Source organism: Zophobas morio, unplaced genomic scaffold, assembly GCF_036711695.1.
Source record: "Zophobas morio isolate AGI-343-1 ecotype UQ-CSIRO unplaced genomic scaffold, CSIRO_AGI_Zmor_V1 ptg000007l, whole genome shotgun sequence".
Taxonomy (NCBI): domain Eukaryota; kingdom Metazoa; phylum Arthropoda; class Insecta; order Coleoptera; family Tenebrionidae; genus Zophobas; species Zophobas morio.
This window is the reverse complement of record NW_026972112.1, coordinates 11,832,375-11,858,379: the sequence shown is the minus strand read 5'-3', so window position 1 is coordinate 11,858,379 and position 26,005 is coordinate 11,832,375. Positions and strand designations below refer to the sequence as shown.

The following is a 26,005-nucleotide window of genomic DNA, read 5'->3' as shown; positions in this document are numbered from 1 at the left end:
ACGTATGCATATATCTACAACATGTGTCTCACACAATAATACTCAGCTGACACAGTTCGCGAAATAGATTAAATCATCGAAATTCCAATGCCAAGTTACAATTTTTTCAATTGGTATCCTAAACTTTTAACAATGGGTTTGTTAAATGAATCCAATGTCAAAAGATTTTTTTTATTTTTCACTGCGAAAAATTTAACTAGATAAAGAGATTTATTTATAGGGTGCCTGAATTATTCTGCATTAACTACATTTTAAAAGTAAACTTAAAAATGTATCTGTGTATAAATGAGCGCATCAAATAATAACTAACTGCTTAATTAATTTATTCAAAAGAGTCGAAAGTTTTAAATACTACGCTTGTTTTCAGCCCATTTAAATGTGTGGCCATTTTCTAATTAAGAGGGTCCATCTGTTCTACTTTGAAGCTAAGAGTTCTTACACGCTCAATTATGTGTGATTTAGTATAGTTCACAAATAACTTGCTATATTTATTCTCAACGTACTAGATTTACATTCTCTTTTTAGTGTGTTAAAGTTATAAGAAGGTACACTACCAGCGCACATGAAGTGTCAGCAGAAATTGATCGTGCGTTACTTCTTAAAATTGAGTAATTATTTAGAACGCTGCTAACGATGGAATAAAGCTGCATATGGGTGGTATTCATAAATTAAATAATTAAAATTAAAAATTAAAAATATGTGACTACAACAACCATATATTCATGGTGAATGGCATGAATTAGTTGAAAAAAATAGGTAACCATAATAATATGCAAATGCCACTTCTAAATTGTATACAATGTTTCGTTCGTTTGCTGAGATGGAGTTAGAAAGTATACTATTACATACCTATACTCAAAAATCAAACAAAATTTTCGTTCGAAAAGAACCGTGTCAGTTTTTTCCTATACAAATGTTGTAAATACGATAGACAAAGATGGAATTTTCTCAAGGTTTCACAATAACACTAATATTTTAGGATTTTTAGTTACTTGTTACTATACTAATTGTTTATTTTATTAAACAATCATATGTATGTAAAGCTTAAAGGTGCCATCTTCCAAAAGCTAATTTTTTTGAGAATTCAGTTCGTATGCCTTCGTTGCTCATGTTTTGCATAATTTACACGGTATGCAAATGAGAATTTTATTTATGCTTTTTATTCTGACTTTAAAATATTCATTAAATTATCTGTTATTTCGATAATGATGTCACTACATCAACTACACCGGAAATTGTCTTCATCTTATACATGGCTTTGTCTACAAGTGCAGCTAGGCATAATAATACATTAAGCTTTGTCTAATTCATTGCGAAATTTTATCACTGAAGTGACTTATACGCAAACAACGTTGACCAGCTTTTTCATAAGAAAAAATAACTTAATTTTCAAACAAAAATTGTTAGTTTAAAAACAGTTGTTCAGTCGAAAGCTGTAGATTTGAAATACAGTTCATTTTAAGTTGATTTTTCAATGTTGATGTAACAGTATGTAATAATTAGTTAAACTTGGAGTGGGTGCCATGTAAAAAAGAGCAGAACAGAAATTTTCAGGTGGATACATGTAAAGAACATGTTAAAACGTAAGATTAAAATAAAAACATTTTACACATCTGAAATAATAATAAACCTTACCTAGATGCTAGAACTGTGCAGAAAACCAAGACGAGACGTTTCCCGAGGTTCAAATTTTGTGTTCACGTCTACTTCTTGTCAGGTATGTATGTACATATCATGGAACTAAGTATGTAATACATAAAGCTAGAGGTGCTTAAAAACATCTTCAGAGACTGTTCAAAAGTACATACTTGTTTTTGAATAAACTCTCACATTCTGGTTTATCCTGCTTTATACAGTAAGTATGGGGGTAGAACAGAATGGCAGATTTTTTTGACAACTTCGTAAAATATGAAATTGTGTTAGAGAATTTCATTAGGATACGGTTAGTTACTGCAAGCATTCATAAATTGTCTCATTTGTCTGCGCCTGTATAGAATGTAGACTTATAAATCAGAGTAGTTAGTAGAATATCCCAGCACACATGTGACGAAACGGCGGCTCCGGGAGTCACGGCTGAGAAGACATCACTTTGAGTCGCCGCTTGTGGTAACTCACGCGAAAAACTGTCAGACTTAATGTGGCAACGTTAAAAATAAGAATAAATATATTTAAATAGTTTCGTTAATTAATATACCTACCCAGGAAATTGAAATTACTTGAACGTTCAATATAAGGCATTTTTACCAAAGGTTTTTCACCTTCATTGTTCATTTTTAAAATTGTATTCCCACGAAAAACGGTTAATCTTATTTATTGTCAGTGAACCACAGAATAAATAAACTATTGACACCCAGTTCATGACAACATTCGGTATTTCGATACTTGATTAACGATGAGCACATCACGAATTTTAATTTATTGCAATATACCAGACTATACCCGAACGAGGAGATTCAGACATTGACGATTTTAAAAATAAATATGTACATGCACGACGGTACTTATTATGTTGGGTATCAACTGCAATATGTCGACTCCACAGTTTATTGCAATCACAAGCCGAAATTTGATGAGGCACCGGAGGTAGATGTCTTAACTTACCAAACATTCAGAATTTATGTTTACAAAAAATAGACTTTGGTTTAGTTTGATACGTAACTTTAATATAATAATCCTTTCACACAAATTTTCTGCTACGCAATCAATCAATAAAGAGTATTAAAATCAGGTAACTTTCGTTTGAACTGGAGAATTAAAACTGTTTTTCTCTTATATACTTATGTTTTAAATCACTTGAAATTTTGTTTCTAAGGGAATGAAGGCAACTTAACAAAAATTATATTGTATATTTATTTCATAATAATGGAGCTATTTTCATAAATGTTTAATTTCATGTTTCCTTAACATTTGATGGTTCCCTAGCATACACATAAATTATTTTTAAGTTCCCGTTGTCGGAAATGTAGCCTCCAAAATTCTGAAATTTTAAGTTTACCTTAAGAGTTATAAAACGGTTAGCTAGTCTTCAGATAGAACCTATTACAATAAAAAAGTGACTTAGAACTTGTTGACAATTACAGACCGATTAGCTTGTTGTCTAGTCATAGACAAAGTAATTGAGATTATTATTATCAATCAAGAACGATATTCAGAAATTATTTAAACAGATTAACAAGTAAGTTAAAGTAAGCCTTTTATTTAATACCTGAGGTTTTATCCGGATCATTATATCAATCACAATTCGCCATGTAAATATGTATTTTTGCAGTCAAATTTTATAATGAACATCCAAAAGTAGCCATCAGTGTAAACACCGGTCTCAATATTTAATTATCAACTGAAGAAAATCAACACGTTTCATTTCTTCAACAGTTATGGGAACGTTCCACGATAAGAATTTTAGTCTGAAAAAGTAAAAATTATTCAAAATACAATGGTTAATTAGATGACCCTTTTGCAGATCTTTAACGGAACTGATCATACCTATCCTTATTTGTTGAATCAAATATTATTTTCGTGCCTTCTGTCTTATTGGGTACTGTTTAGGCATAGTTGTCGTCAATGGCCACCCTCAAAAATTGAATAGAATGTTAGTTCAAGTTTCATGTTTATCGCTTTTGAAAGTAAGGTTGGAACTAGAGAGGGCAGATATGAAAGAACGGAGAGAATCGAAAGTACAAGAAAATAAATAAAGCCTAATTCATAGGTATTGGCTTTTACCATGTTCAAATAAAAACCAATATTATGGTCTGATAATGTTGGAAATAACATATAATCGGACTATTTTTCGTAAGATCAAATTTAAAAGACAAAACTTATTTTAAATTTATTGAATGATGAAATTAGTAGATACCGGATCATCCCATACGAACGAAAACATTTTCATATAGTTTCGCCATAACAAATTGTTCTGTATTTTGTACTTTAAGTGCGTCATCACTTCAACAAAGTATTGGGTTAACCGGAAAATTCGTACCGATTTTAAGACGAATTCACCGTTTGTTATTTAGTTGAAAATCATTTTTGATATGTATATGATATACGTACCACTCTGCTGCATGACAGTTTTCCATCATTGAGATTTGAGATAATTCCATGATGCTTCTTGTGTAATGGAACTCTTGGAATTTTTAAACAAGTTGTCCAAATGATTTTTGACTAAGCCAAAAAAACGAAGCTATAGTTTTAAGAAAATTCTGTAAGGACGGTAATTCGAAAGTTGAAGGTCCGAAGAATAGAGTAGATTGGGTTAAAACATCTAAACAACACTCAAGTAGGTAGTTTTCGCTAGAGACGTCCACCTAATTTAACAGTTTTTGTTCCGTTGACTTTATGAGACATAAATAAACATTGTGCGTTTTTGTCATTCCAAGTTTGCGTAAATGGTCAGAAACAGTTGATGCCTAGCCAGTGTTAGGTTTTTCTGCAATCTTATGTCGTGATGTGTCGGTCGCCATTGATTACCTACTAATGTAATTTATTTCATCGATATATTGGTACTAACTGATCGTACTGAGAGTGGAACGACTTGATATCCATCTCCCCAACACGAAATTGTATTCGCTCACAACACCCGAGATATGTTTCTATAGCACTTTTACCTTTTTGGAAAAACAAAGGATAGGCCACCAGTAAAACTTTCTTCTGATATATCACTGTTATCGATATATTTTTTCAATTATTTAAGAACAGACCAAAGAGTTTACAAGGATAATTACAAGTTCGAATACGCTATAAGTCCATAAATGATCAAAAATTCATTAAGAGGATTTAGTGATCGAGTATTGTTCAAATGTGGAGTGCAGAATATTTTGAAGATTTGTTATATTGCCACTGCGTTCCATCATATTTTGATTTTGTATTAATGTTTATTACGTTATTACTATTAGTATTACTTTAATTTACTAAATTATTACGGAAAAAACCCTTGCTATTGTCTTTGCCATTTCTATTGAAACACTACCTGTTGATTTTGCCTAAAATTTAGCAATTGGTAACAGCTTTCGGTTGATTGACAACGGCTTTTAATTAGAAAATTGTCTGAATATGAACGTTGCCAAATTTACGATTAACAAGTGGTGTTTCAATAGAAATGGCAGACTATACTGCTATTTCTAAATGTGATCAAAAAGTTTTTATATCAGAGTTGGCCATCGAAATATTTGTCATATCTTTCATTAAACTGTAAATGTCATGCATAACCTCATTTGTATTTCAATAATTTGGATTTTTGATATTTGCATTTTAATCAAAGACATGGCCAACTCTAATCTAAAAACTTTTTGATCACTCGTTAGTTTTTTATTCTGCATCCAAAAATAAAAAAAACACAATAATTATAAAATAGGTGTTTATAATATTTAAAAATTTATATAAAATATTAGATCAATTTAACGAAATAGCTTGAGCGACATTGTCGATTAATCCCGCTTGTAAGGCCTTGACTATATTTAAACTGTAAATTGTAACTTAATAATCACTTCTTATTTATTATTTCTTAGAACAAGAGATCAAACATTTTTTATACAACAGCATTTTATGCAAAATATACTGAGGTACAATAGATATTGCTACCCACTAAAGTAGTTTTTTTTAACTTATGATTAGTGATTAGGTGATTACGTTGAAATATGAGCAACCATAAAAAAAATTGTATTGAAAGGATACACAATAGTCAAAGTCATTTTTAACAGTTGTACAAAAATAGCACAATTCTTTTTGACCTAAATGATTTTTGACAGTACTTAGTAAATTTAGGAAAACAAGTCTTTTATAAATTTTTGTGGCCAATTTGTTATGAAATTTTGGCAATAGGTTTTTTACGGGTAGTACAAATTCGAACATTAACAAAAACGAACTTGAACTGGGAAGTTAATATCTGTCGTTAGATTGTCTCCTTAGTTTTCTAGTTAGGTGACCTAACATACCATGCATTAACATTACTGCCTTAAAACCACGAATTTCACACGTTTTCTTTACCAGATTTTTTTCGTTTATCTATCTCACTATCTCACAACTAACAAACTAAATTGTTAGTAGGTAAGCATTATTAAAGACAAAAGTACAATAACAAAAATAAAGAAGTAATAATAATATTTGTATAAAAAGTCAGTACCAGAAAGTTAAATACATATTCCATACTCATACATTAAATGTAATTTTCGTATTTTTCTGTAAAGCAACAATACAGTTAAAGTATAAAATATTATTTTCTATAACTTTTTTACTTATTTTTGAAAGTATTTGTATACATAATAAATATATAGAGACAAAAATAAATAATAATTAATTACTATACAATATGATGAAACATTTGAAAAATTAATAACTCAATTAAATTTTTGCGAGTGTAATATTATCCTTAAAATGCAAAAGAGCAATTCACAAGTCTCTCATGGGGTTCCCTAATTTTTTTACAATTAGTTCTTTTTATTTGGCTTTCTAATGTGATGATAATTTGGTAACATTTTTGAAAGTGTTTCCATCTGAAGTGTTTGGAGCTGAAAAAAAAACATAAATACATCAAATGTCCAAATTAATAAAAAAAAAAATTACTCACTCCAGGTCGATCTAAACCTTCTCTCATGTGACAATCATGTCCATAAATAATAACATTTTCTTTCAAAATTTGTTCCTGTGTGACTTTGCAACCAGCACCAATTATACACCCATTTGTAACAGTAACTTTATTCCCAACAAAACTTTTGGACTCGAAGACATTATAGTTTCCAATCTTGGGTGCCTCAACATGACAATCTACTTCAAAAACATTATGTGAACCTATTATTAATACTGGTGTATTCTCTTTATCCTGCTGATCAAAAGGAAGTCTGCAAAATTAGATACTTATTATTTTGATTATCAAAATAAGTTTCGTTACCGATGGATAATTTTTACTTGTTCCTCAATTAGGCAACAGTCACCGATGATAATAGGTCCTGCTTCAGCCAAAATTGTTGCACTAGGGTGGATGATAGTTCCTGTACCGATAGTTATGTCGCCACGAAGTTTCGATTCTTCACAGACCAGTGCTCCTTGTAAAATTTTAATGCTGAAAAGCTACCATGAAAAAGACCAGTTTACAGAGAGGACGTTGAATTACCTGTTTCGTGACATTTTTATAAACGGATTCAATAATGCAAAATCAAAACCATTTAGCACGAACAAGGCTGTCACTTTTGTGACTTTGTGAGGTTAGGGCAGCAGTAGAATAATTCGCGTGGAGGGGAGAGTTTTATTCTATAATTATTCTTCTCCACCCATACAGAGAACTTTACATTTTTATGATTCTTGGTCTTGATTTTAAAAATACATATAAACTGGGGAAGGACATGCATATTTTTTCTTCTTTTGATTTAGTATCAGTGGCGTATCCAGTGGGTGTTTCGCGGGTTCCATGGGATCCTAACATTAGGGCCCGTAGGACCCGATTAGCATCGCTGTGTTATTTTCTTCCAAAAATAGACAATTTTCTTTAAAAACAGAATAATGAAAGGGTTCCGAATCTTTAAAGTACAAAACTTGTTCATATTCAGACAATTTTCTAACTAAAATAGTCTCACTAAATATTCTACAGTGTCGATTTGTTTAAAGTCATGAACATCTCAATGATTTAATCGACAGTAATATTTATTTACTTGTGTACCTACATATTATTTAGAAACAATAAATCATTCGTTTTAAGATAAAGGATTAAATGTGTACCTACTGCTTTCCAGAATGATATAATTTTTACGTTTCAAAGCTTTCAGACTTCAGGTTTACCTGAATAGTGAGTATTATGCACAAATAATTATATAACAATTGTGACGCCAACAGATAAAGAACAGCATGACAATAGAACTCAAGTTATTCATTTCCATGTGTCTCATCTTAAAAACAAATACGTTGACAAGCACGAAAATCTATTTTAGTTATTATACATAAAGTTCTAATATGTAACTGATTCATTAACTACTTGTATCTGAATGTCATTCAAATTAAATTCGAAAAATCTCTTTTTACTTTCCGAACTTAAGCCAGAGAACTATTGAATGGGGTTCATCCGCCGAACGACCAGTTTCGTGTTTTTTCCACGTTTCGTAACTTGTAGAGTATGAAAAGTAGGTCGCCCGTTTTGTTTGCCTATTGCTATCGTCTAAATTACTGGGCTGATGACTGTGAATTCGAAATTTCATCGTATTTATACGTATTTAGAAATAAAACAGGGTGGACTTAATCTACTAAAATTATTTCTATGACTGAAATCCATTGCAACATCACGCCTAAAACATTAATTAACTGTTAATTTACGACAGTGGTTTATTTACGGAGACATCGAAAATATTTGAACTACATGTATACCTGGAGCATTTGATAATTCTTGCTCAAAGATGTAGCAGATCAGGTAACTAAAAAAAAAAATTACCTGTCATATGTAATTACAAAACGACAAGAGATTTCTATTCCTTTAAAAGAAAATGTATATGTCAACATCTAAAATAAGATATCCTAACAATGTATCACATGTTTAGCACTTTTCTATCACCACATATCATGTTGTATAAATATAATAAATATCACCATTTGCAATGTGATTATTTAGAAGCACCGATTAATTTGTCGGTGTTATTAAAAGTCATCGCGAAATTTCTTTTGATCAATATTAACAGAATGTATTATCTACATTAAAACAGATTTATTTGAACTTGTTACGTAATTATCAGTATCAATAAATAACGGCATTGATTGTAAGTTAAATTCGAAATTATGTTATCACAGTTTTGAAAATACATTACCTGTCAGGTATGGTATTTGCAGAAATTTGCTTAAAAAAGTTGTGATAAAATTGTAAGAAATAACAAAGTATTATTCGTGCAGATGGTTTTTATGAATTTTCCAAAAAAATGGCTCTTTTTTCAAAAAACTGTAACTTTTTCAAAAATTGAGTTATCGGGACGTTTTTTTTCCAAAAATTGTAAAAGTACTTTTCCGAAAAAAAATGAAAAAAAATTGGAGGTGAGGTTCTATGAGATTTTTAAATTTTTTCTCGAAGTGTGACTTTTTTTGTTTTTTTTTCTAAAAAAACTTTGATTTTTTCTGGACATAACCCCGTGAAAATGGGAGTGGCCCGAATTTGCGTCCTTTTTTTTCCAATTAAAAAAAAATAACTATTTGTACCTTTTTGTATTTTAAAAACTCTGTTTATACACTAAGATTATTTTAAATCTATAATTTTACAATATTTCATACTTAATTTATAACCTTACCTTATGATTTGTCATCAAAATTTCACGATTAAACGATTAAAAATCGTTTTTTTAAAGGCCTATTGGACAAACTATTTATTTCGCTTTTCGTTGGCGCTTAAATAATTTACATATTTAATATTGATCTCAAGACAACCATTTCTGTCTGGTTATTATAAATTATTAAATAGAACGCAAATTGGCCCACTCCCGTTTTCACAGGGTTATATCCGGAAAAAATCAAAGTTTTTTTTATAAAAAAAAAAATCAAAAATATCGGACGAGAAATTGACGGTTTTTCTAAAAAAATTGAAAAATATCACAGAACCTTACCTATAATTTTTTTTCAATTTTTTTTTTCTGAAAAGTACATTTAAAGACAAAAATTTTGAGGAAAAAAAACATCCCGAAAACTCAATTTTTGAAAAATTAATAATTTTTTTTGGTTGAAAAAATTCTCAGAAACGCCTTTAGTGGGGTAGAAAAAAATATAAAAATTTCAGCAAAATGGAAAGGGGTGGGTTTTAAAAGTGGTCGATTTGACATGGAATTACCTAATAGTAGTGTATTGTCTTCCCAGTTTAAAGTGGTTTTTATGATAGGCCCATTGTGTCGAAGGTGGTGACGGGGACAATAGAGTAAATCCCTAGCCATAAATAAGAAAGTGGTCAGTTTCTTGCAGGGCCGTACTTTGTTATTCAACTCATGTTGTCCGTCGTGTGGTAATAATGAGGTGATAATGTTTATATTGTCATAAAAACCACTTTAAACTGGGAAGACAATAGTATAGTATTATACTGCAATATATTTTTCCACGTGTCCACTGCCACCGCCTAATCTATACCAGTTTTTTTATTCTGCAGTTGCCACAATGCGGTAAAGTGCTATATTTTGTTATATCACTGTTACTTCCCAACTGTTTACTTCTGTCTGGCGATTTTATTAGATACATGATCTCCAAAATTTATTTATTCATTCCTATCAAAAATTGTGTGGCGTTACTCCAAAATTTTGTTAAATAAATCCTAAAAGGGCCAAATATGCTACTATACCTGCGATTTACATATCCAGTTTTATAATCACATAACACTGCGCTTGTTGATGTTTGGAGAAACATTTAGAACTGGATAATAAAATTTGAAAATTTGATTATTTATCCTGGAAACCCCAAAATCGCTCGCTCTATAATTTTGTACACGATTTAAGGTTATCATGAATTCGGTAAATTGCGAATCTTTATGACGTCAAGTCAAAAAAATTAAACTGGAACAACCAAATGTTATAATTTGGCTAAAGAATTGGACTTGTTTAATTGAGACGCAAGTTTAGTTTAAATAACTTTACACTATTTTTTTAACTCAAGAATTGAAACCTTACACTCATTAATTCTTATGACAAAAAATCTGTCGTTGAAATTATTTGGAGTATACGTACAGGACACGTCTGTACCATTTTTCCTTTTTTTTACAAAACTGCACAAGGTGGACAAAATTTTTTTACCTAAAATTACTAAACAAGCAGAAAAAGATCACAACAAATCTATTATTTCTGATCTACATCTCCTACAATGCTTCGCTAGTTAAGAAGAAAATTTCTTCTTTGAGACAAATAAAATAAATAGAGGTATAAAATTTTTAACGAGTTATATTTATTTATTATTTTTATTTCATTTGTGGTTACAAACTATCAACCCGATCTATGAAGTAATTTGTTCTAACTACTAATTAAAAAAGCGTCACGTATTCTCGGACACGTATAAAACTGCACCGAGTGTTAGAATACATTGGTGGTTAAAAAAATATGTTAACGTTAATGAACAAAATTTTTATTAGTCAATTTTCATACAAATTTGTAAGTCACGACTGCAACATTTCAACACAGTTGGAGATGTTTAAGGTCGTCTATAAATTAACCCAAGTTATTAAAGTGTGAATATTTCATATAAAAATATATTCCACACTACATGTAGGGTTAGGTACGACGAATTTGCCTGAAATACAAGAGTCGCATTTGCTAATAACTGACAAAAAATACATGCTAATCAAATTTCTCCGAGCTGTAGTATCGTTCTATAGAGAATGCAATTGTATTTCTATTTATTTATTGACAAAGTTCAGACCAAAAATCAAATAACTTCTAAAACAAATGTAATACAATGATTCATTGTTCCTAAAAACGTGCTTTGTTAGATTTTCAGTTTCTCGTACTTTAAGAGGAAATGTATTCGTATTCAGAGCTCAGTCACAAGCAGTAATTAAAAAAATTTCAATGTTCGTGAAAAAAATCACGTGAATCAAAAAGAAAAAATGTTTTCTGTAGGATAATACAAATGTGTCAAATGAAAATCGTTCGCACGAGTTGTTCTTACATTACCGTATGAAATGACTGATTCCCTTTGACTTTTATTATCTATTCGGAAATATTTAAAAAAATCTTTGTAGCTATGCAGCAGTTACCATGAATTTGAACTGAACTCTCTAGAAGATCTTCAAGAATCGGACCTGATGAAACAAAAAATACGGACACAGTGTATTAAAATTCGATAAGAACGTAACGAACTCCAAACTGAAAACAAACTTAATGTATAACAAGCTTTTATTACAGGTAGATGCTTAAAAATTAATGAGAAATAATGAAGATTATGAATTTTATGAACATAAAAAGCAAAGAATAGTTGTGTTGAAATAACACCCACTTTAAAACGAGAATATCGATACGAATAATTGTGGGGTTACTAATTCTGAGCATATTTATAGATTGAAGAAGCAGTGCATGTCATAATCTAATATTGCATAACGTTTTTTATTACATTGGCATTTTATATATGCCATGTTATAATTTTTCGTAGTTTATCATTTGTTTACTTGACACAAGTGTCCTTGACTCAATGCAATAATGCCATGAACTGAAATAACAGCATTGGAAAATACCTTTATGTTAAAAATTAGGCATGAAAAAAAAGGTCGCTGCAGTGCCCTTCTGATACTGAATGACCTCCCCGACGCTTGATAAGTTGGAAAATCCCTCGACGATTTTGAATCCGTTCATAAAGAGAGCAACTCCATGACAGTGTAAAATATATACTGTCGACGGATAGCTCTCTTCATTTTCGAATTGCTTAGTGATGAGTTTCTCAGTGATTGGCACACATTATCTGAAATAATGATATAGCAATTTATTATTAAGATAAAAATGATTGATCAAAAATATTTATAGCATTAAACAGTGTTATTAATATTGCGGGAAAAAAGTAGTTTCTATGCAAATTCTGTGTTAGTAGCTTCTACCAGCATAATTACAACCCATTTTCACCTGCAACCAACAATGTTTACAAAGTCAATTAACACCAAGACCTGTTTTAAACTGTGGGACGACACAATTATGTTAAATTTGTTTAAAGCGTCTAAGCAGAGTTATTTGTCTCTTTGAATTAATCACTTATTAATGAAAAAAGTGTTAAGAGTTGTTTGAATAATTTTATGAAGTCTGAAATGTAAATATCACCTAGATAAAAAGGCTCATGTTGTTGATGCCTACATTAATTTAAATATTTACCTAAGATAAAGGATTATTTATTAAAGAAACTGATGTGTTATCTTTAAGATATTTGTGCTGTTGCAACAATAGAGCCATAAACTAATTAAAACATTATAAAAATGATCTACGTAAGACAATATATTAACAAATTCATGGAATTGTTGCAAAGTTTGCGCAAATATTTTGCTTATTACACACCACCAACGTGTGTCATTACGACCAAGGGGAAAATTTAATTATTTCTATCGCACATCACGATATTACAGAACTCTTATCGTCATATTTCCCAACGCGAATTAATAGAAACAGATATGCCGGTGAGTCAGAACAAAATGCTTGTAAAAAGTGATATAATATTGACTATTGAGTATACCTATGAAATTTAACGAAAGCCACTATTAGAATAGTGTAACAGAAATATTTTCCACAATAGATGTGATAACATTATCGGTGTTTGCATTTGATAAGGAATACTTACTTTTAACCTCATTATTTTCAACAATATTACAACAATTTCTCGCTTATTTACGATTTCCTTCTAAACACAACTATGACACTGTAATATGATTTACTTCGACTAGGACAAACAAATGGTTTAGTAACGTGTACCGAACAAAAGAAATTTTTATTTTCATTTGTGGTTTACGAGCGACGTTTCTACGGATTTATTGGGTAGTAATAATTAAAAAAAAAATCTAGCTTCAAGCTGATTTAAAACGCAAATCTCATTGAGAAAGCTATGTTTGTGTTTGATATAACAAAAGAATGTCATTTTCATTATTATAATTAGCATGTCTTGCTTTATTCTCGTTTTTACTTGTGCCTACTTTGTGAAAACGTTACAGGTGGTCATCTCGGATTATTGTTTAAATATTTGGTTTAAAACGGTGTACGAATTCACTTTTAAATGTCAAAGAGCTATTTCAAATATTCACTGATAACAAAATTAATACCATTTTTATCAATACATGGTTCGTGGAAGGGATCGAACTGCCAAGTTTTAATAATCGATTGAAATGAAACCATGTTTTTTCGTTGCAAAGATTTTAAGATCATAATTAGAAATTATTTGGCAAGTGGAAGGAATAATTAATAAAGCTAAAGTAATTTAAATAAAGGTACATACCATTTAAAAGTTCGGGCGAAAAACACGTGAATGATTCGTCGTCGTGGGAGTAACACCTGTAGGTACTTGACACGTAGCTCGACATGTATATATAAGCATTACCAACTGACGTCACGCCTTATCATTAACACCTGTAGTGGGGCAATTATATTGCTATACTTTAAAGCAGACTATTTACATACGTTAATTTTTTTAAGTCACAAACAAATGCAAGGAATTATGAAAATTGGGTTAATTTAGAGACTCTTCTCTTTGTAAAATATGTAACATTTAATTTTCGAAAATTTCCTTAATGACACAAAATGTCGAGCACAAAAATGTTTTGGATTTGTCCATAGAAATTAAGGAAGTGGATGGATATTCAGTGTTGACTTGTACTCGACAAGCCGGTCAGTAAATATTTAACATAAAGTTTCAGTTAACGTGTTCAGTAGCGTGTTTAGCCACAAAGTATTACACTTTTCCAAATATAGCATTTCATAGTAATTTGTATATAGTATAGTATAATAGTAATTTACTAAAATTTTAGAACAATTAATAATATATTCATTAATTAAACAAATTATTTGAAGAGGCGATGTTACTTTTGTTGAACATTTTCTTAAAATTATTTATGGCTTAGTTGTTGTCCGGCACATTATTTGCTTCTTAACGATAATTCTGTATACCTTGTGAAGTAATGATTCTCAGTTCTATATCAGCTAGCTTTAGCTTTAGGTAAATATTAATATTAATTTCAACACCATTGTTATCTTATGAACAAACACTTTTTAGATACGAAGAATAAAATCGTAAAATATGTTCATTATCTTTTACATATTTTTAATAGAAGTTTGGTAATTTAAATCGATGAGGCTTAAAAGTCATTTTCACTTTAGAAATTTGTAAATTACTTTATCAGTTTTAATTCTTAGTTACTGAATCCTCGGCTTATATTCAAGGTCGTGCGTTTTACTTAGATTATTATTTGTATAATGATAACATAGTTGACACTGTACCAAAATCTTACATTGTGCAAAAAGTTGCATTATAATTTCTATATATAATAGTGACTTATGGTTCACGTTAAAAATGTTGGTCAATATAATTATTTTAGAAGAGAGGCGCATCCACCAAACTTCTCTCTATTCAACAGTGAAATTTATATGCTAAGTAATAAATGTGAATTTTGTCGTTTTGATTACTTTTATTTATATCTGTAAACACGAGTTCTGTAAATTAAAAGTCGTAATTTAAAAATGATTACATTTCTTCTGTCAAAAATAACGGAGTTTTTAATTTCAAAAATTCGGCATTCAGAACATTTTTTCCATTCCTGTTCTTTTCAAGATTTATACAAAACTCATATTAAGATTTTTTTTTAAATGTCGTACTTATGTTAATTTTAAAATTCTAGTTATGACTTACTACTAGTTGTGAAAAATTCATATACCCAATGTACACTTACCAATTTCGATCTAGTAGAGCAGACGTCAAAATCTTATTAGAGTCACGAGTGATCAAAAAGTTTTCGGATTAGGGTAGCCTTTGGAAATACTTTTCATTTCTTAGATTAAAACGGTAAACCTTACAAATATCAATGTCAGCAAATCGAAGACGTTAAAATCATAACGGAAAGCCACTATTCAAATGATTTAATATTGCGAATGCGAATTTAAATCATCTTTTTGTCGCCATGGAATCGTGCTTCGAAATTTTCTCTCCTTTAATATAGGCAACCCATCATGCATGAGTCGGAAAACAAACATAACCTTGTTCGAAATTTAATTTGACGATTTTGAATTTTAACTTTTTGATCGCCCGTTATATGTTACTTGAACAGGCATGAATTTTAAGCAAAATCGACGCGTTTGTAAAAAAATTCTTAAAGGAGTGGAATCTGCTAGATTAACCAGCTAAAAAGTTGCGGATAACCGCAACAAAACATGTTACTTAGGTAAGATGTTCTACAATTTTTAGTGCTTATTAACGAGTTTATAAATTTATTTGCTTTGAAATAATTGTCCGGAAACAAAGTTACGGTAGTGCTGTTGCTGTAGAATACGATGTACCCACGTTCATCGCACCATAACCGATTACAACCATAAAACTTATTAAAGAACCGATAATAACGATTGACACTTTGTTCAAAACACAAAAAACCGATTAATCTCATGAGAACACATAATCAGAGATGCTGTCGTTATATGTAAGACAATAAAAATTTCATCAAATTATTTTAGTCTTAAAATTAATTACATAACACGATTTCAAAACATCTTTAACCTTCTCGAATACTTTGTTTTATTTCGGGAACAACCTCAAAACAAAAAATCGACGCTAAAGCATCATGAATCTCACATTAGTTTACTTTATTAAATATTTAGGTATTCTCTATGAATAAATGAAAATGACCAAATTTTAAATAAACACTTGTTTATTGTTTGCACTTTTGGGTACCTAACAGCAAATTAAAGTTCGACGAAAGTCATCGTTTAATTACTACTGAACTTGAAATTTTAGTTCGTTACAGTAGAGGCAGTCAGTCTTCTTGCCTGGAAAGACCTTTCCCTATTTTAAGAGTAACAAGTAAAATGTTTTCGCAATGTAGACTGACAAAGACAGCCTAAACTAGTCGGTTTTTGTTAATCCCATATTACTAGGTAAAATTGTATGTTCACTACAGATAACAAATGTAACAAATGAGAAATTGATAACGAAAGGTGTAATACAATAAGACATCAGAGGTTTAATGTTTACTTTTTTCTTTGATACAGTGGCGAGTATATTTCGGGCGATAAGAGGTGAATAAATATAAAACAATTTTTTGTTTACTTGTTAGAAACTCTAAAAAGATGGCCACTTCCATCTAGATAATAATAATAATAATAACCCTTATTTGTGCTACTGTGCAAAGTATTTACACAGATCAAATACACAGGATTAAATGAGGATATAGATAACCTACATAAAATTACAATAAATGAAATAACATTTATTCCAAAATAAATTTATATGAAGATATTCTTCAACTGAATAATTAATACATATATAATATTATATAAGCAATTAAATTAAAGATCACCATTAATTATGCACAGAGATGACGTTTGCGAAACGAACCGTAGACGAGTGAAGCAAATCATCTTAGTGAATAATGGCCAGAATTGCAAATGCAATACTATACTTTTTCTTCTTCCAAACAGAGAGAAATCACATAAAACTTTAAAACGGAAAACACCACTACCCATCTATGCTTAGATTAGCAATGTAAAATAATGGATCGTCGTTATTTTTATTGCCAACGTTTTTTCTTATTCGTTCAACGTACAGGTGAAGTATGAAATTCTCCCTAGCCGAAGGCAGTGAAATATTGGTACTATTACTAATCGAAAAAAAAAAAATAATGTGAATATTACGAAACGGGAGTACAAGAAAGTTTATGCTGTTGGGTAAGATATTGAAAAATTATGTGATATAGTAAAACGTACCATATATAGACCTATTTAATCTTAATGATTTAATTTAAAGCATAATTATTTCTACCTTATACGAATTTACACAGTATTGATCTAAGTAAAAAATACTTGACACAATTAAGTTTATTCCTCAAGAACTAGACATTCGCAGATAAAATCTTGATGAACACTTTTTGCTGTGCTGGATGTGTTTCCTTCTTTCCTCGCTTTTCTTCGAAAAAAACGCCATATATAAGTACCTTGTGACTATCTGTTGGCATCCATTGTGTTTTTCTTGTTAACCAAATCTACAATTACTTTGTAACAAAAATAATATGCAGGATATTTTGATGGAACCGTTTAACATTTAACATCTGGAAAATCTGTTTTTACAAGTGGTCTCTAGATCAAGTCGAAAAACATAAGAATGTCTTTTTAGGAGCCACTTTGAAAGTACTATAGCTTTGTCAGATCCATTTTCCGGACTACATATTTATTTCTATTGCCATCAGTTTCTCTTTTTGTTTTAAGATTGTTTTTTTTGTTCACTACTACATACCTTAAATCATCACTATCGTCCTCCTGTGAGTCGTACTGAACGTCAACGTTAAAATTCTTGGGAAATAGGTATTTCCAGTTTGTACTCAAATTCGTCATCATTTGAGGAACTGAGTCATACAAGCCCACAATATTTGTTTGGTATTATATGCAGGTTAGAAAAACAAATGTGATTATGATTACTCTGACGAAGATTATTTACATTTTGCCAGTGGTAGCGTAGTTTGGCACCTAGGGCGGTTTTCTATTGAGTACCCTCCCATATACTTACGGGTCTTTATTTTAGCAAAATATTCTATGACGTTATCAAAATTTACTTTCCTTTCTTTTTCAATTGATAAAATGGAAAGATTGTTTAGTCGTGCTTAGCTCATTGTGGATGATTTTATCAATTTCAATTTAAAAACATGTTTTTGAGTATGTGTTGTTCAAAGAATGCTATGTATATTAAGAAATAAAGAAAAGCGAAGATTAGGCCCCACTCATACCCGCCCCGATCTCAATTCTCGATTGTGATAAATTTTTGATTCGTTGTCAGATCGAGGAGCGGGGCTTAATTGCAAGATCGATATTTTCTATAAGAATTTACCATTTTAAATATGTTTTAAGTTTCTTATTCTGAGAATATAATTCATATATCACATGACCCTATTTCTTCCAATAGAATTTGCTCATGCCCTTAGTTACATGTCTATCACAGCGATAATAATTTTATTGCCTTATTGTGGTCTGTTGCTACCTAAATTTAAAAACTGTCAAATTTGACAAATTTTAGAATTTCATATTTTTTTTTGTCTATTATGGCTTACCAACGTTGAGGGCAAGCTCAAAACGACGAAATCAATTCCATTATCAAAAAATGTGTTCATTTATTATATTCTCATGTTGAATATAACTCGTGATATGATTAATAATCGAAGATATGGCTCGTGAAACCGAAGCAGCACATTCAACTCGTGCTTCGCACTCGTTGAATCTGCAGCTCGGTTTCACTCGAAATATTATCGATAATAATCATATCACTTGTTATATTATAAATGAAAAGACAACTACGTTTATTAAGAAAATAGATAAAGCCCCGCCCACCCGCCCTCTCTCAATTGCGGTGATTTTTTTATAATCGTCGAGAGCCAAAGAAGCGGAATTTAAATGCAAAATTCTTATTATTTCTCTCTCTACAAGAAATTAGTTGTGTTATTTAAAGGATACTGTGTATGTTAAGAAAAAAATAAAGCCAAAGATGAAGCCCCACCCATAACTGCCCTAATCTAAATAGTAATGAAGTTTTCATTCATTGGCAAACATAGGGGCTGAGCCTAATTGCAAAATCTATGTTTCCGTACAAAAATTTACCATTTTAAACATGTTTTAAGTTTCTAAAAATAAAAAAGTTATCACAGTTGAGACGGGTGGTTGGGTGGGATTTATATTTTACCTTTTTTTCTTAATACACATAGTATTCTTTGAACAACACGATGCCCAAAAACATGTTTTTATTTTCGTTTAAACAAAAAAAGTATTTTGCAGTTAAGCTGAGTCCCCTTGGTTCAGGGTGAATGAAAAACATCATCGCAATTGAGATAGAGCGAGCGGGTGTAGACTTCTTTTCACAACATGAAACTTAAACCATGTTTAAAATGGAAAATTTGAATAAGGAAATATCGATTTTGCAATTAGGCTCCGCCCCATAATTGCAAAACCGATATTTCCTTGCATAAACCATTTTAACCATGTTTTAAGTTTCTTGTTATGAAAATATGGCTATGTACATTAAGAAAAAAAGGCAAAATATTAGGAAGTATTATAATGAAGTCCGTCGGCCGACTCCCTACTTTTACATTTTCTCAACCTTTCATGACCGCCAGAGTACGAAGAATTGGGTCTCCCGTTTCCGTCTGTCTGTTTGTCCGTCTGCCGTCCCGATTTTTTTGTATGTTTTTGAGTTTTTGCAGAGTGATTCTTCTGTAAGTATTCTCTGGCTGTGCGAGTGAGTTGTCGTTGTCATCCTTTGGTGCCGCCACTGCATTTTGCGATTCAGATGTTTGCTCTAGGAAAAATTTCCTTGAATTTCTGATACTTTTGACGTTGGTTTGTTCTACTTTATGATTATGTCCTTAAAGATCAAGTCAGTTTAAGAGATGTTTTATGCAGTTGTATGGTAAGTAACATAAATATTGACATTTTTTTGGAAACGATAATGAAATTATTCAGGAACTGTGAAAAATTCGCTTGAAACCCATAGAAGATGAAATCAGTTGTATTAGATAATACTGATGCAAAGATTATTATATTGGTTTTATTCCACCCTACTTAGGTTAAGTAGCCGAGGGCGGTAACGTTTGCGAATGTCTGTAAAGTTTACGAAGGAGTTGCAAAGTCTGAAATATGGTGCAAAAAAAGAAAATGAATAATTTTGGTTAGTTCTTGATAAAATCGGGATGGTAATTAGGCGATTTTATATCTTAGAAATTGTTTTCATTTAGTTAAAATACAGTATATAACAGGTTTTACTGCTATCAAGATACACAAAGGGTTCGTGTCGAGCATTTATGACGATAACATATTTTTTAAGTAGGTATTCAGTAAATACAAATGTTTATTTCTCTGCATCGTTAATTTTTTTTTTTAATTTTCATGTCACGTGTAGATGCGATTTAATTTCTTCCCTATCTATATGTTACAGTTTTGACACTTCAAGGTCACAGCTTATGGCTATGACCTTGAACCAGCATCATTTGATTACTCATCCAGACGTTTTAAATTTCAAAGCTGTACCTCCAGCGGTTTCAAAGTAATAAGGCGGAAATGATTTTAAAATTCCATTATATACTTAATTCTACATATTTATTAGAAAGCAATGTGAACGGTTTTAAATTTAATAAAAAGAGTAAGATGCATATATTTATGATTTATGTGCTATAATTTTCCGATCTTTCGTTTTATTTATTTTTTTTTTTCAGAAAATTTGTTGCTATCTATTATTTTTTTATAAATGCAACTTTGTCGTATTAACGTTTTTATAGGTACCCAAAATTAGCAAAAATACGTTAAATTATCGGCAACTCAACTCAACCGAGTCAGTTTTGAAACTCACTGTCATGAAAGATAAGGCTTACACATGGCATTTCATCGCCTGTTGTATAGGCAATTTATTATACAATATTTATCAAGTTCAACCGGTTTAGCGAATGATTATTTACTTGGAACGCAACTGACTTCGGTATTTTGATCAGTATTCATTAATTCCGTTCGTCGTAAACATGTTTCTCCAACGCGTTGTAAAAGTTGTTACAAAAGTTAATAAGCAATGCATTCACAGTGAGTATAAAATGCTATACAGATAGAGCAATAACGATTACTTGATACTAATCCTCGATTTAAGTTACTACTTTTGCCTTGAACATTTAGAGAACTTTAAATGGTCAGATGCGTAGATCTATTACTTTATGTAATATAATAGCTTAATTAACCACACTTAAGTAAACAAAAAAATTTAAACTGCACATTTGTTATCATTGAATTGTTTTGATCGTGCAATATTAAGAATAATCGGCTATAATCAAATCAATAATCATATTCTAATCTGAAAGTGAAAATACTGGTGTCAGAAATAACGCTTTAATGTAGATATGGAATCACTTGTAAAACATAATATTGATATCGTAGATACGTGGCAGTGCGTTTTTAACAAATGGGTACCTATCTAACCTGATCCATAAATAAACCATTTGGCAAAATTAATACGAATAATGAATGCTTAATTATATGCTGATAAATATTAATGATATGGGGCGTTAACTGACAAAAAATTTAGCCCAATATTGTAAGATAATTTGAGTTACAGATATAAAAGCAAATTACTCTTAAATTATTGTTGTTTATGCAAAGTGGGAATTTTTTACAAGAAAACATCAAGAGTTGACATTCCTGGTATTTTTTAACAATATGAAAATTCAGTTCCAGGGCGATAAAAAACTACTGGGGACCATAATGAACCGTCACTTTGACTTTATGAAAAAAAAAAGAATAAAGCCTCGCTGTAGGCTATAGTATCTAATTTAAACTGCAGCTTTGGTTCTCTGCTCTATGACCTTTCCTTATTATAAAACAAGTTTTTGATTGACATTTTCATAATAGATTTGGTTTTTACAACAAGCTTTTCATTTTTTACTTGACGAGCGTAAGTTAAGGAAGTATAGCAATCGAGTCCATCGGACGAATGCCCACTTTTTTATTTTTATGTTAAATTTACAAGTGGACAAAAAAATTAAATGCCGCTGAACAGAACTTTTAGTGGCAAAAAAAACTTACTAATACATAACAAGCAAGTTAATTTTGTGAAAACAATTTTTAATAATAAAATAATTTGGTAGAATTAATTACATTAATTACTAGTGTACACTAGGGTACTATGAGTTTTCATTGCAATTATGAACTGCAATTTTTTGCTTTTGAACTATTGTACCTACTTCTTAACAAATTGTTTTAATTGGTAGTTTTTGACTTGAAATGCAGATTGAAAAAATTTATTTTTTTATGATGACCGCTATAAGTTAAAATATAAAGAAGGGCGTATTATTAAACTACAAGTAAAGAAACGGCATGTGTATGTTTCAAATGAGTTCGGTAATGTCAACAAATTTTTAGCACTTGTAGTTTCTTAAAACACAACAAGAACTAAATTTTATATGGAAAAATTGCAAATTTAAACGTTTCAAAAAAAATACAGACATCTCCTGCGATTTTGAAAAGGTTGCTTGACTTCCTGAAAAGTTTAACAGCAAACTAACCCTGATTTATGTATTATGTATATGTATGTAAAAATTTAACCATAATTTACTTCTATGTAGTTTCCTAAGTTATTGTGTCAGAAAATTGTTAAATAAATGTTTAGTAACAAATAATAATTGTTTTGTGGAATTACTATTATAGGGGACGTCTCGATAAACAAATATATAAAGCAATCCATTTTGTCGATTATTATCTCAGGAAACGCTTATCTAACCTTCTTCAAATTTTTGGCAACTCTTAAGACTAACCACGGTTATCTTAAAATTATTACATTTATCTCTAGCAATCTTAAACCTTTGCTGGCAAATACAAATACTCCGAGTTACATGTGGCCTTGACTGACAACGAGAAAAAGGTAATGCTTAGAAGTCATAACCTGTAGTTACATTTTTTTTGCTATTTGCGTTGAGTATATATGTATATACTGTTAGGTCATTACGGATCAAAGATTGTTTACATTCGCAATTGAGCAATTAAATTAATTATGAAGATAATTAATAATAAAGATAATTCCTCATAACAATTCACGAATAGATAGATACTGGTAGAAAGATAAAAAAATACGGTGGTTGCTAAGCCAGTGATCTACCGGACCGATTGTTGCCAGGGACTGATGACGAAAATCGGAAAATCTGTTTATTTACTTTACAAATCTTAGTTTGAAAAGATGATATGACATTCCATTCATGAATAATAAAACATTTAACGTACAAGATAATGTTTGTGCATTTTTATGTAGCATATAAAAGAAATTGAGCTAACGTTATTTAGAAAGTAGGTTACTTCATCCGTTATTACTTCCAGTAATATTCGAGTGTATTTTTGAATAGATATTTATTTAGAAATTTTTGGGAAGAATAAACTTATTAATTTTAGTAGAATGATTGATAACTTTTCGAATTTAGGCACTAGTTGGAAACAGCTCAGAAAGCTCAGAACATTTTAGACACAATAGCCTTGAAAAACCATTGCATAAATGACACCTGATTTAAGTTTTTTTTTGTAGTTTACATCTAGCACATGAATTTTTGTAGTGTTTCAACTACTGACCAAACATGACGTAGTGGCTGTGTCCCATTCCGGTTGGAAATAAATGAACTATTGTTAAAATAATAGAAAAAGAGCAGTTCCGCTTGCATGTTAGAGCATTATTCCTCAGTACAGATTCATTTATTAATGTTTTATAACAATAGTAGAGATATTTTAATTTTAATATCTATGTGCAGATTTTCTAAACAAATATCAAATAAATCAAAATTCTTACTTCCATTAATATAACTAATTATTCTGCAACTAAAAACTAAGTGAATTCAAAATACATTTTTTACAACTACGGAATAAATACCTACAAAATGTCTATTAGTTTTCGCAAATATTTTTTAAGAATAATCCGAATAGTTAATATGTATTAGTTATTATCTTCTATAAGGTTATAACATTTTTTAAATCATAGAGTACGTCACGATGTACCCACATAGTACACAATTTCAGTTTCGATCTCTTTGGAACGAAGTTCTAAATAATGTTGTTCCACGCTGATGGATCATGGGAAACTACATATACTTATAAATATTAGGAATTAATTTAGTTCATTTGTCTCCTCCGATTATTACTTATTTATTAGACGGCGTTACTAGCTACACACGGAAGATTTTCTTTTAACTGCTTTGTCTTTTCAGAAAGAGATGGGAGTCATTTGGCCTTTATTGGTATTGGCAACATGGGTGCAAGAATGGCCACAAACTTAATAAAAAAAGGTGAGACACTTCGAATTTATGATGTCCTACCAGAAAATTCCCAAACAGTACAAGGCGCCCAGATTTGCAATTCACCTGAAGAAGCAGTAAAAGATGCCAATGTAATCATAACAATGTTACCAAACGGTGATATTGTGAAACAAGCTATTTTAGGAGAAAAGGGCATTTTGAAATCTGCAACCAAAGGGTCTCTTTTGATTGATTGTTCAACAATCCAACCTCAAGTGGCCCAAGAACTGTCAAAAACAGTAAAGGAAAACGGATACAACTTCCTTGATGCTCCTGTTTCTGGAGGAGTAACCGGAGCACAAGCTGGTACCCTGACTTTTATGGTTGGAGGTGATAAACAAGTATTAAAAACAGTAGAACCTGTTCTTCTTAAAATGGGTGCTAACATTCACCACTGTGGAAATCCGGGAGCCGGTCAAATTGCGAAATTATGCAATAATTTGATATTAGCCATTACAATGATCGGTACAGCGGAAGGTATGAATTTGGGAATTAAAATGGGTCTTGACCCTAATTTACTGGCTTCTATTATTAACGTTTCCACTGGCAAAAGTTGGTCTTCGTCTACTTACAACCCTGTACCAGGCCTTATCCCAAATATACCCCCTAGCGATGATTACAAAGGGGGATTTGCCGTGAAACTGATTGCTAAAGATTTAGGATTAGCTGAAAGTGTTGCTGTTTCCTGTGATGCTCCTGTGCCATTAACCGCAGCTTCCCACCAACTGTACAGGGCTCTGATTTCAAATGGATATGGCAACAAAGATTTTGCTGCTATTTACCAGTTCTTAAAAGGCACTCAATAAGTTTACAATAAAATTTTGACGAACGTGTGTTTTTATTTAAGTATAAGAAATTCAATTAATATCGGCTTTCACACTTTTTTACTACAAACTCTTAAGAAATTGGGTAGACGTTTTAAACATTATAGAACATTTTACTTGCAAAATTTTGCTTATAATGTTGGAAGTAATTTTGTGTTTTTTTTTTATTTTATACAGGCTGACTAAAAAAGTGAACGCTAGGATATTGGTATTATCTATTTTGTTTGACTGTACTTCAGAAGCGAAGGAACTTCTAATAATATGAGACTAATTTTTTCCACCCATCCAGCTGGAAGTATTTATAAAATTCAGGTTGGTGATTAGTATTCATTGTGTTCTGTTAAAATTTTTCTTCGTCTATCGGCAGTAATTGCATAAGCTGGAATGTTTTATAGATAATTTTGTTGAGATTTATAACAATAATAAGAACAATTAAGGCTAAAGGAAACAGATGACTTATTCAGTGTGTTTTTTAATCGAAATTTACATTAATACCTAATACATATTGCGAATCTGCAAGTCAAAAATCCTTTGTAGTGCGATTACAATCGTTGATAATCAATTTTTAAATACTTATTTCTAAAAACGCATGGTCATATCAAAATCTGCTAAAAATAGACGTTGTAATGCGCGTTGTGTCACCACATGGGCAGTGTACTAAATTAAGCTTTCCCCTTCAAGCTAACAACAATGGCGTTTATAGAATAGCAATATTTCTATCCGGTACCTTATAGGCTGC

At 30.7% G+C, this 26,005-nt stretch overlaps 2 protein-coding genes and 2 long non-coding RNA genes across 4 annotated transcripts; 1 reads left to right on the top strand and 3 right to left on the bottom strand.

Moving 5' to 3' along the window:
* Positions 1 to 5,336: 5,336 nt before the first annotated feature.
* Dctn6-p27 (Dynactin 6, p27 subunit) lies at positions 5,337 to 7,224 on the bottom strand. The gene is made up of 4 exons (XM_064048987.1): positions 7,103 to 7,224; positions 6,881 to 7,051; positions 6,560 to 6,830; positions 5,337 to 6,500 (listed from the first exon to the last, which is right to left on the bottom strand). The coding sequence occupies exons 1-4, from the start codon at positions 7,114 to 7,116 to the stop codon at positions 6,420 to 6,422; spliced, it is 537 nt and encodes a 178-aa protein (XP_063905057.1). The 5' UTR covers positions 7,117 to 7,224; the 3' UTR covers positions 5,337 to 6,419.
* A 3,629-nt stretch (positions 7,225 to 10,853) lies between these two features.
* Positions 10,854 to 13,938, bottom strand: LOC135124118 (uncharacterized). The gene is made up of 2 exons (XR_010279761.1): positions 13,891 to 13,938; positions 10,854 to 12,381 (listed from the first exon to the last, which is right to left on the bottom strand). It is a non-coding gene; the product is annotated as an uncharacterized LOC135124118 (long non-coding RNA).
* Positions 13,939 to 17,374: 3,436 nt separating this feature from the next.
* LOC135124117 (uncharacterized) lies at positions 17,375 to 17,916 on the bottom strand. The gene is made up of 2 exons (XR_010279760.1): positions 17,685 to 17,916; positions 17,375 to 17,635 (listed from the first exon to the last, which is right to left on the bottom strand). It is a non-coding gene; the product is annotated as an uncharacterized LOC135124117 (long non-coding RNA).
* Positions 17,917 to 21,092: 3,176 nt separating this feature from the next.
* Positions 21,093 to 25,271, top strand: LOC135124627 (3-hydroxyisobutyrate dehydrogenase, mitochondrial). The gene is made up of 2 exons (XM_064049838.1): positions 21,093 to 21,203; positions 24,356 to 25,271. Exons 1-2 carry the CDS (start codon positions 21,146 to 21,148, stop codon positions 25,246 to 25,248), a joined length of 951 nt encoding a protein of 316 aa, XP_063905908.1. The 5' UTR covers positions 21,093 to 21,145; the 3' UTR covers positions 25,249 to 25,271.
* The last annotated feature ends 734 nt before the right edge of the window (positions 25,272 to 26,005 follow it).

What these genes read in the sequence shown, in the direction of transcription:
- Dctn6-p27 (XM_064048987.1), bottom strand. An exon ending in CAAGTAAAAATTATCCATCG is followed by an intron (nt 6,831 to 6,880) that starts GTAACGAAACTT and finishes CTAATTTTGCAG; the next exon opens with ACTTCCTTTTGATCAGCAGG. An exon ending in AAGGTTTAGATCGACCTGGA is followed by an intron (nt 6,501 to 6,559) that starts GTGAGTAATTTT and finishes TTTTTTTTTCAG; the next exon opens with CTCCAAACACTTCAGATGGA.
- LOC135124627 (XM_064049838.1), top strand. Translation starts at nt 21,146, where the DNA reads ATGTTTCTCCAACGCGTTGTAAAAGTTGTTACAAAAGTTAATAAGCAA. An exon ending in TAATAAGCAATGCATTCACA is followed by an intron (nt 21,204 to 24,355) that starts GTGAGTATAAAA and finishes TTGTCTTTTCAG; the next exon opens with AAAGAGATGGGAGTCATTTG.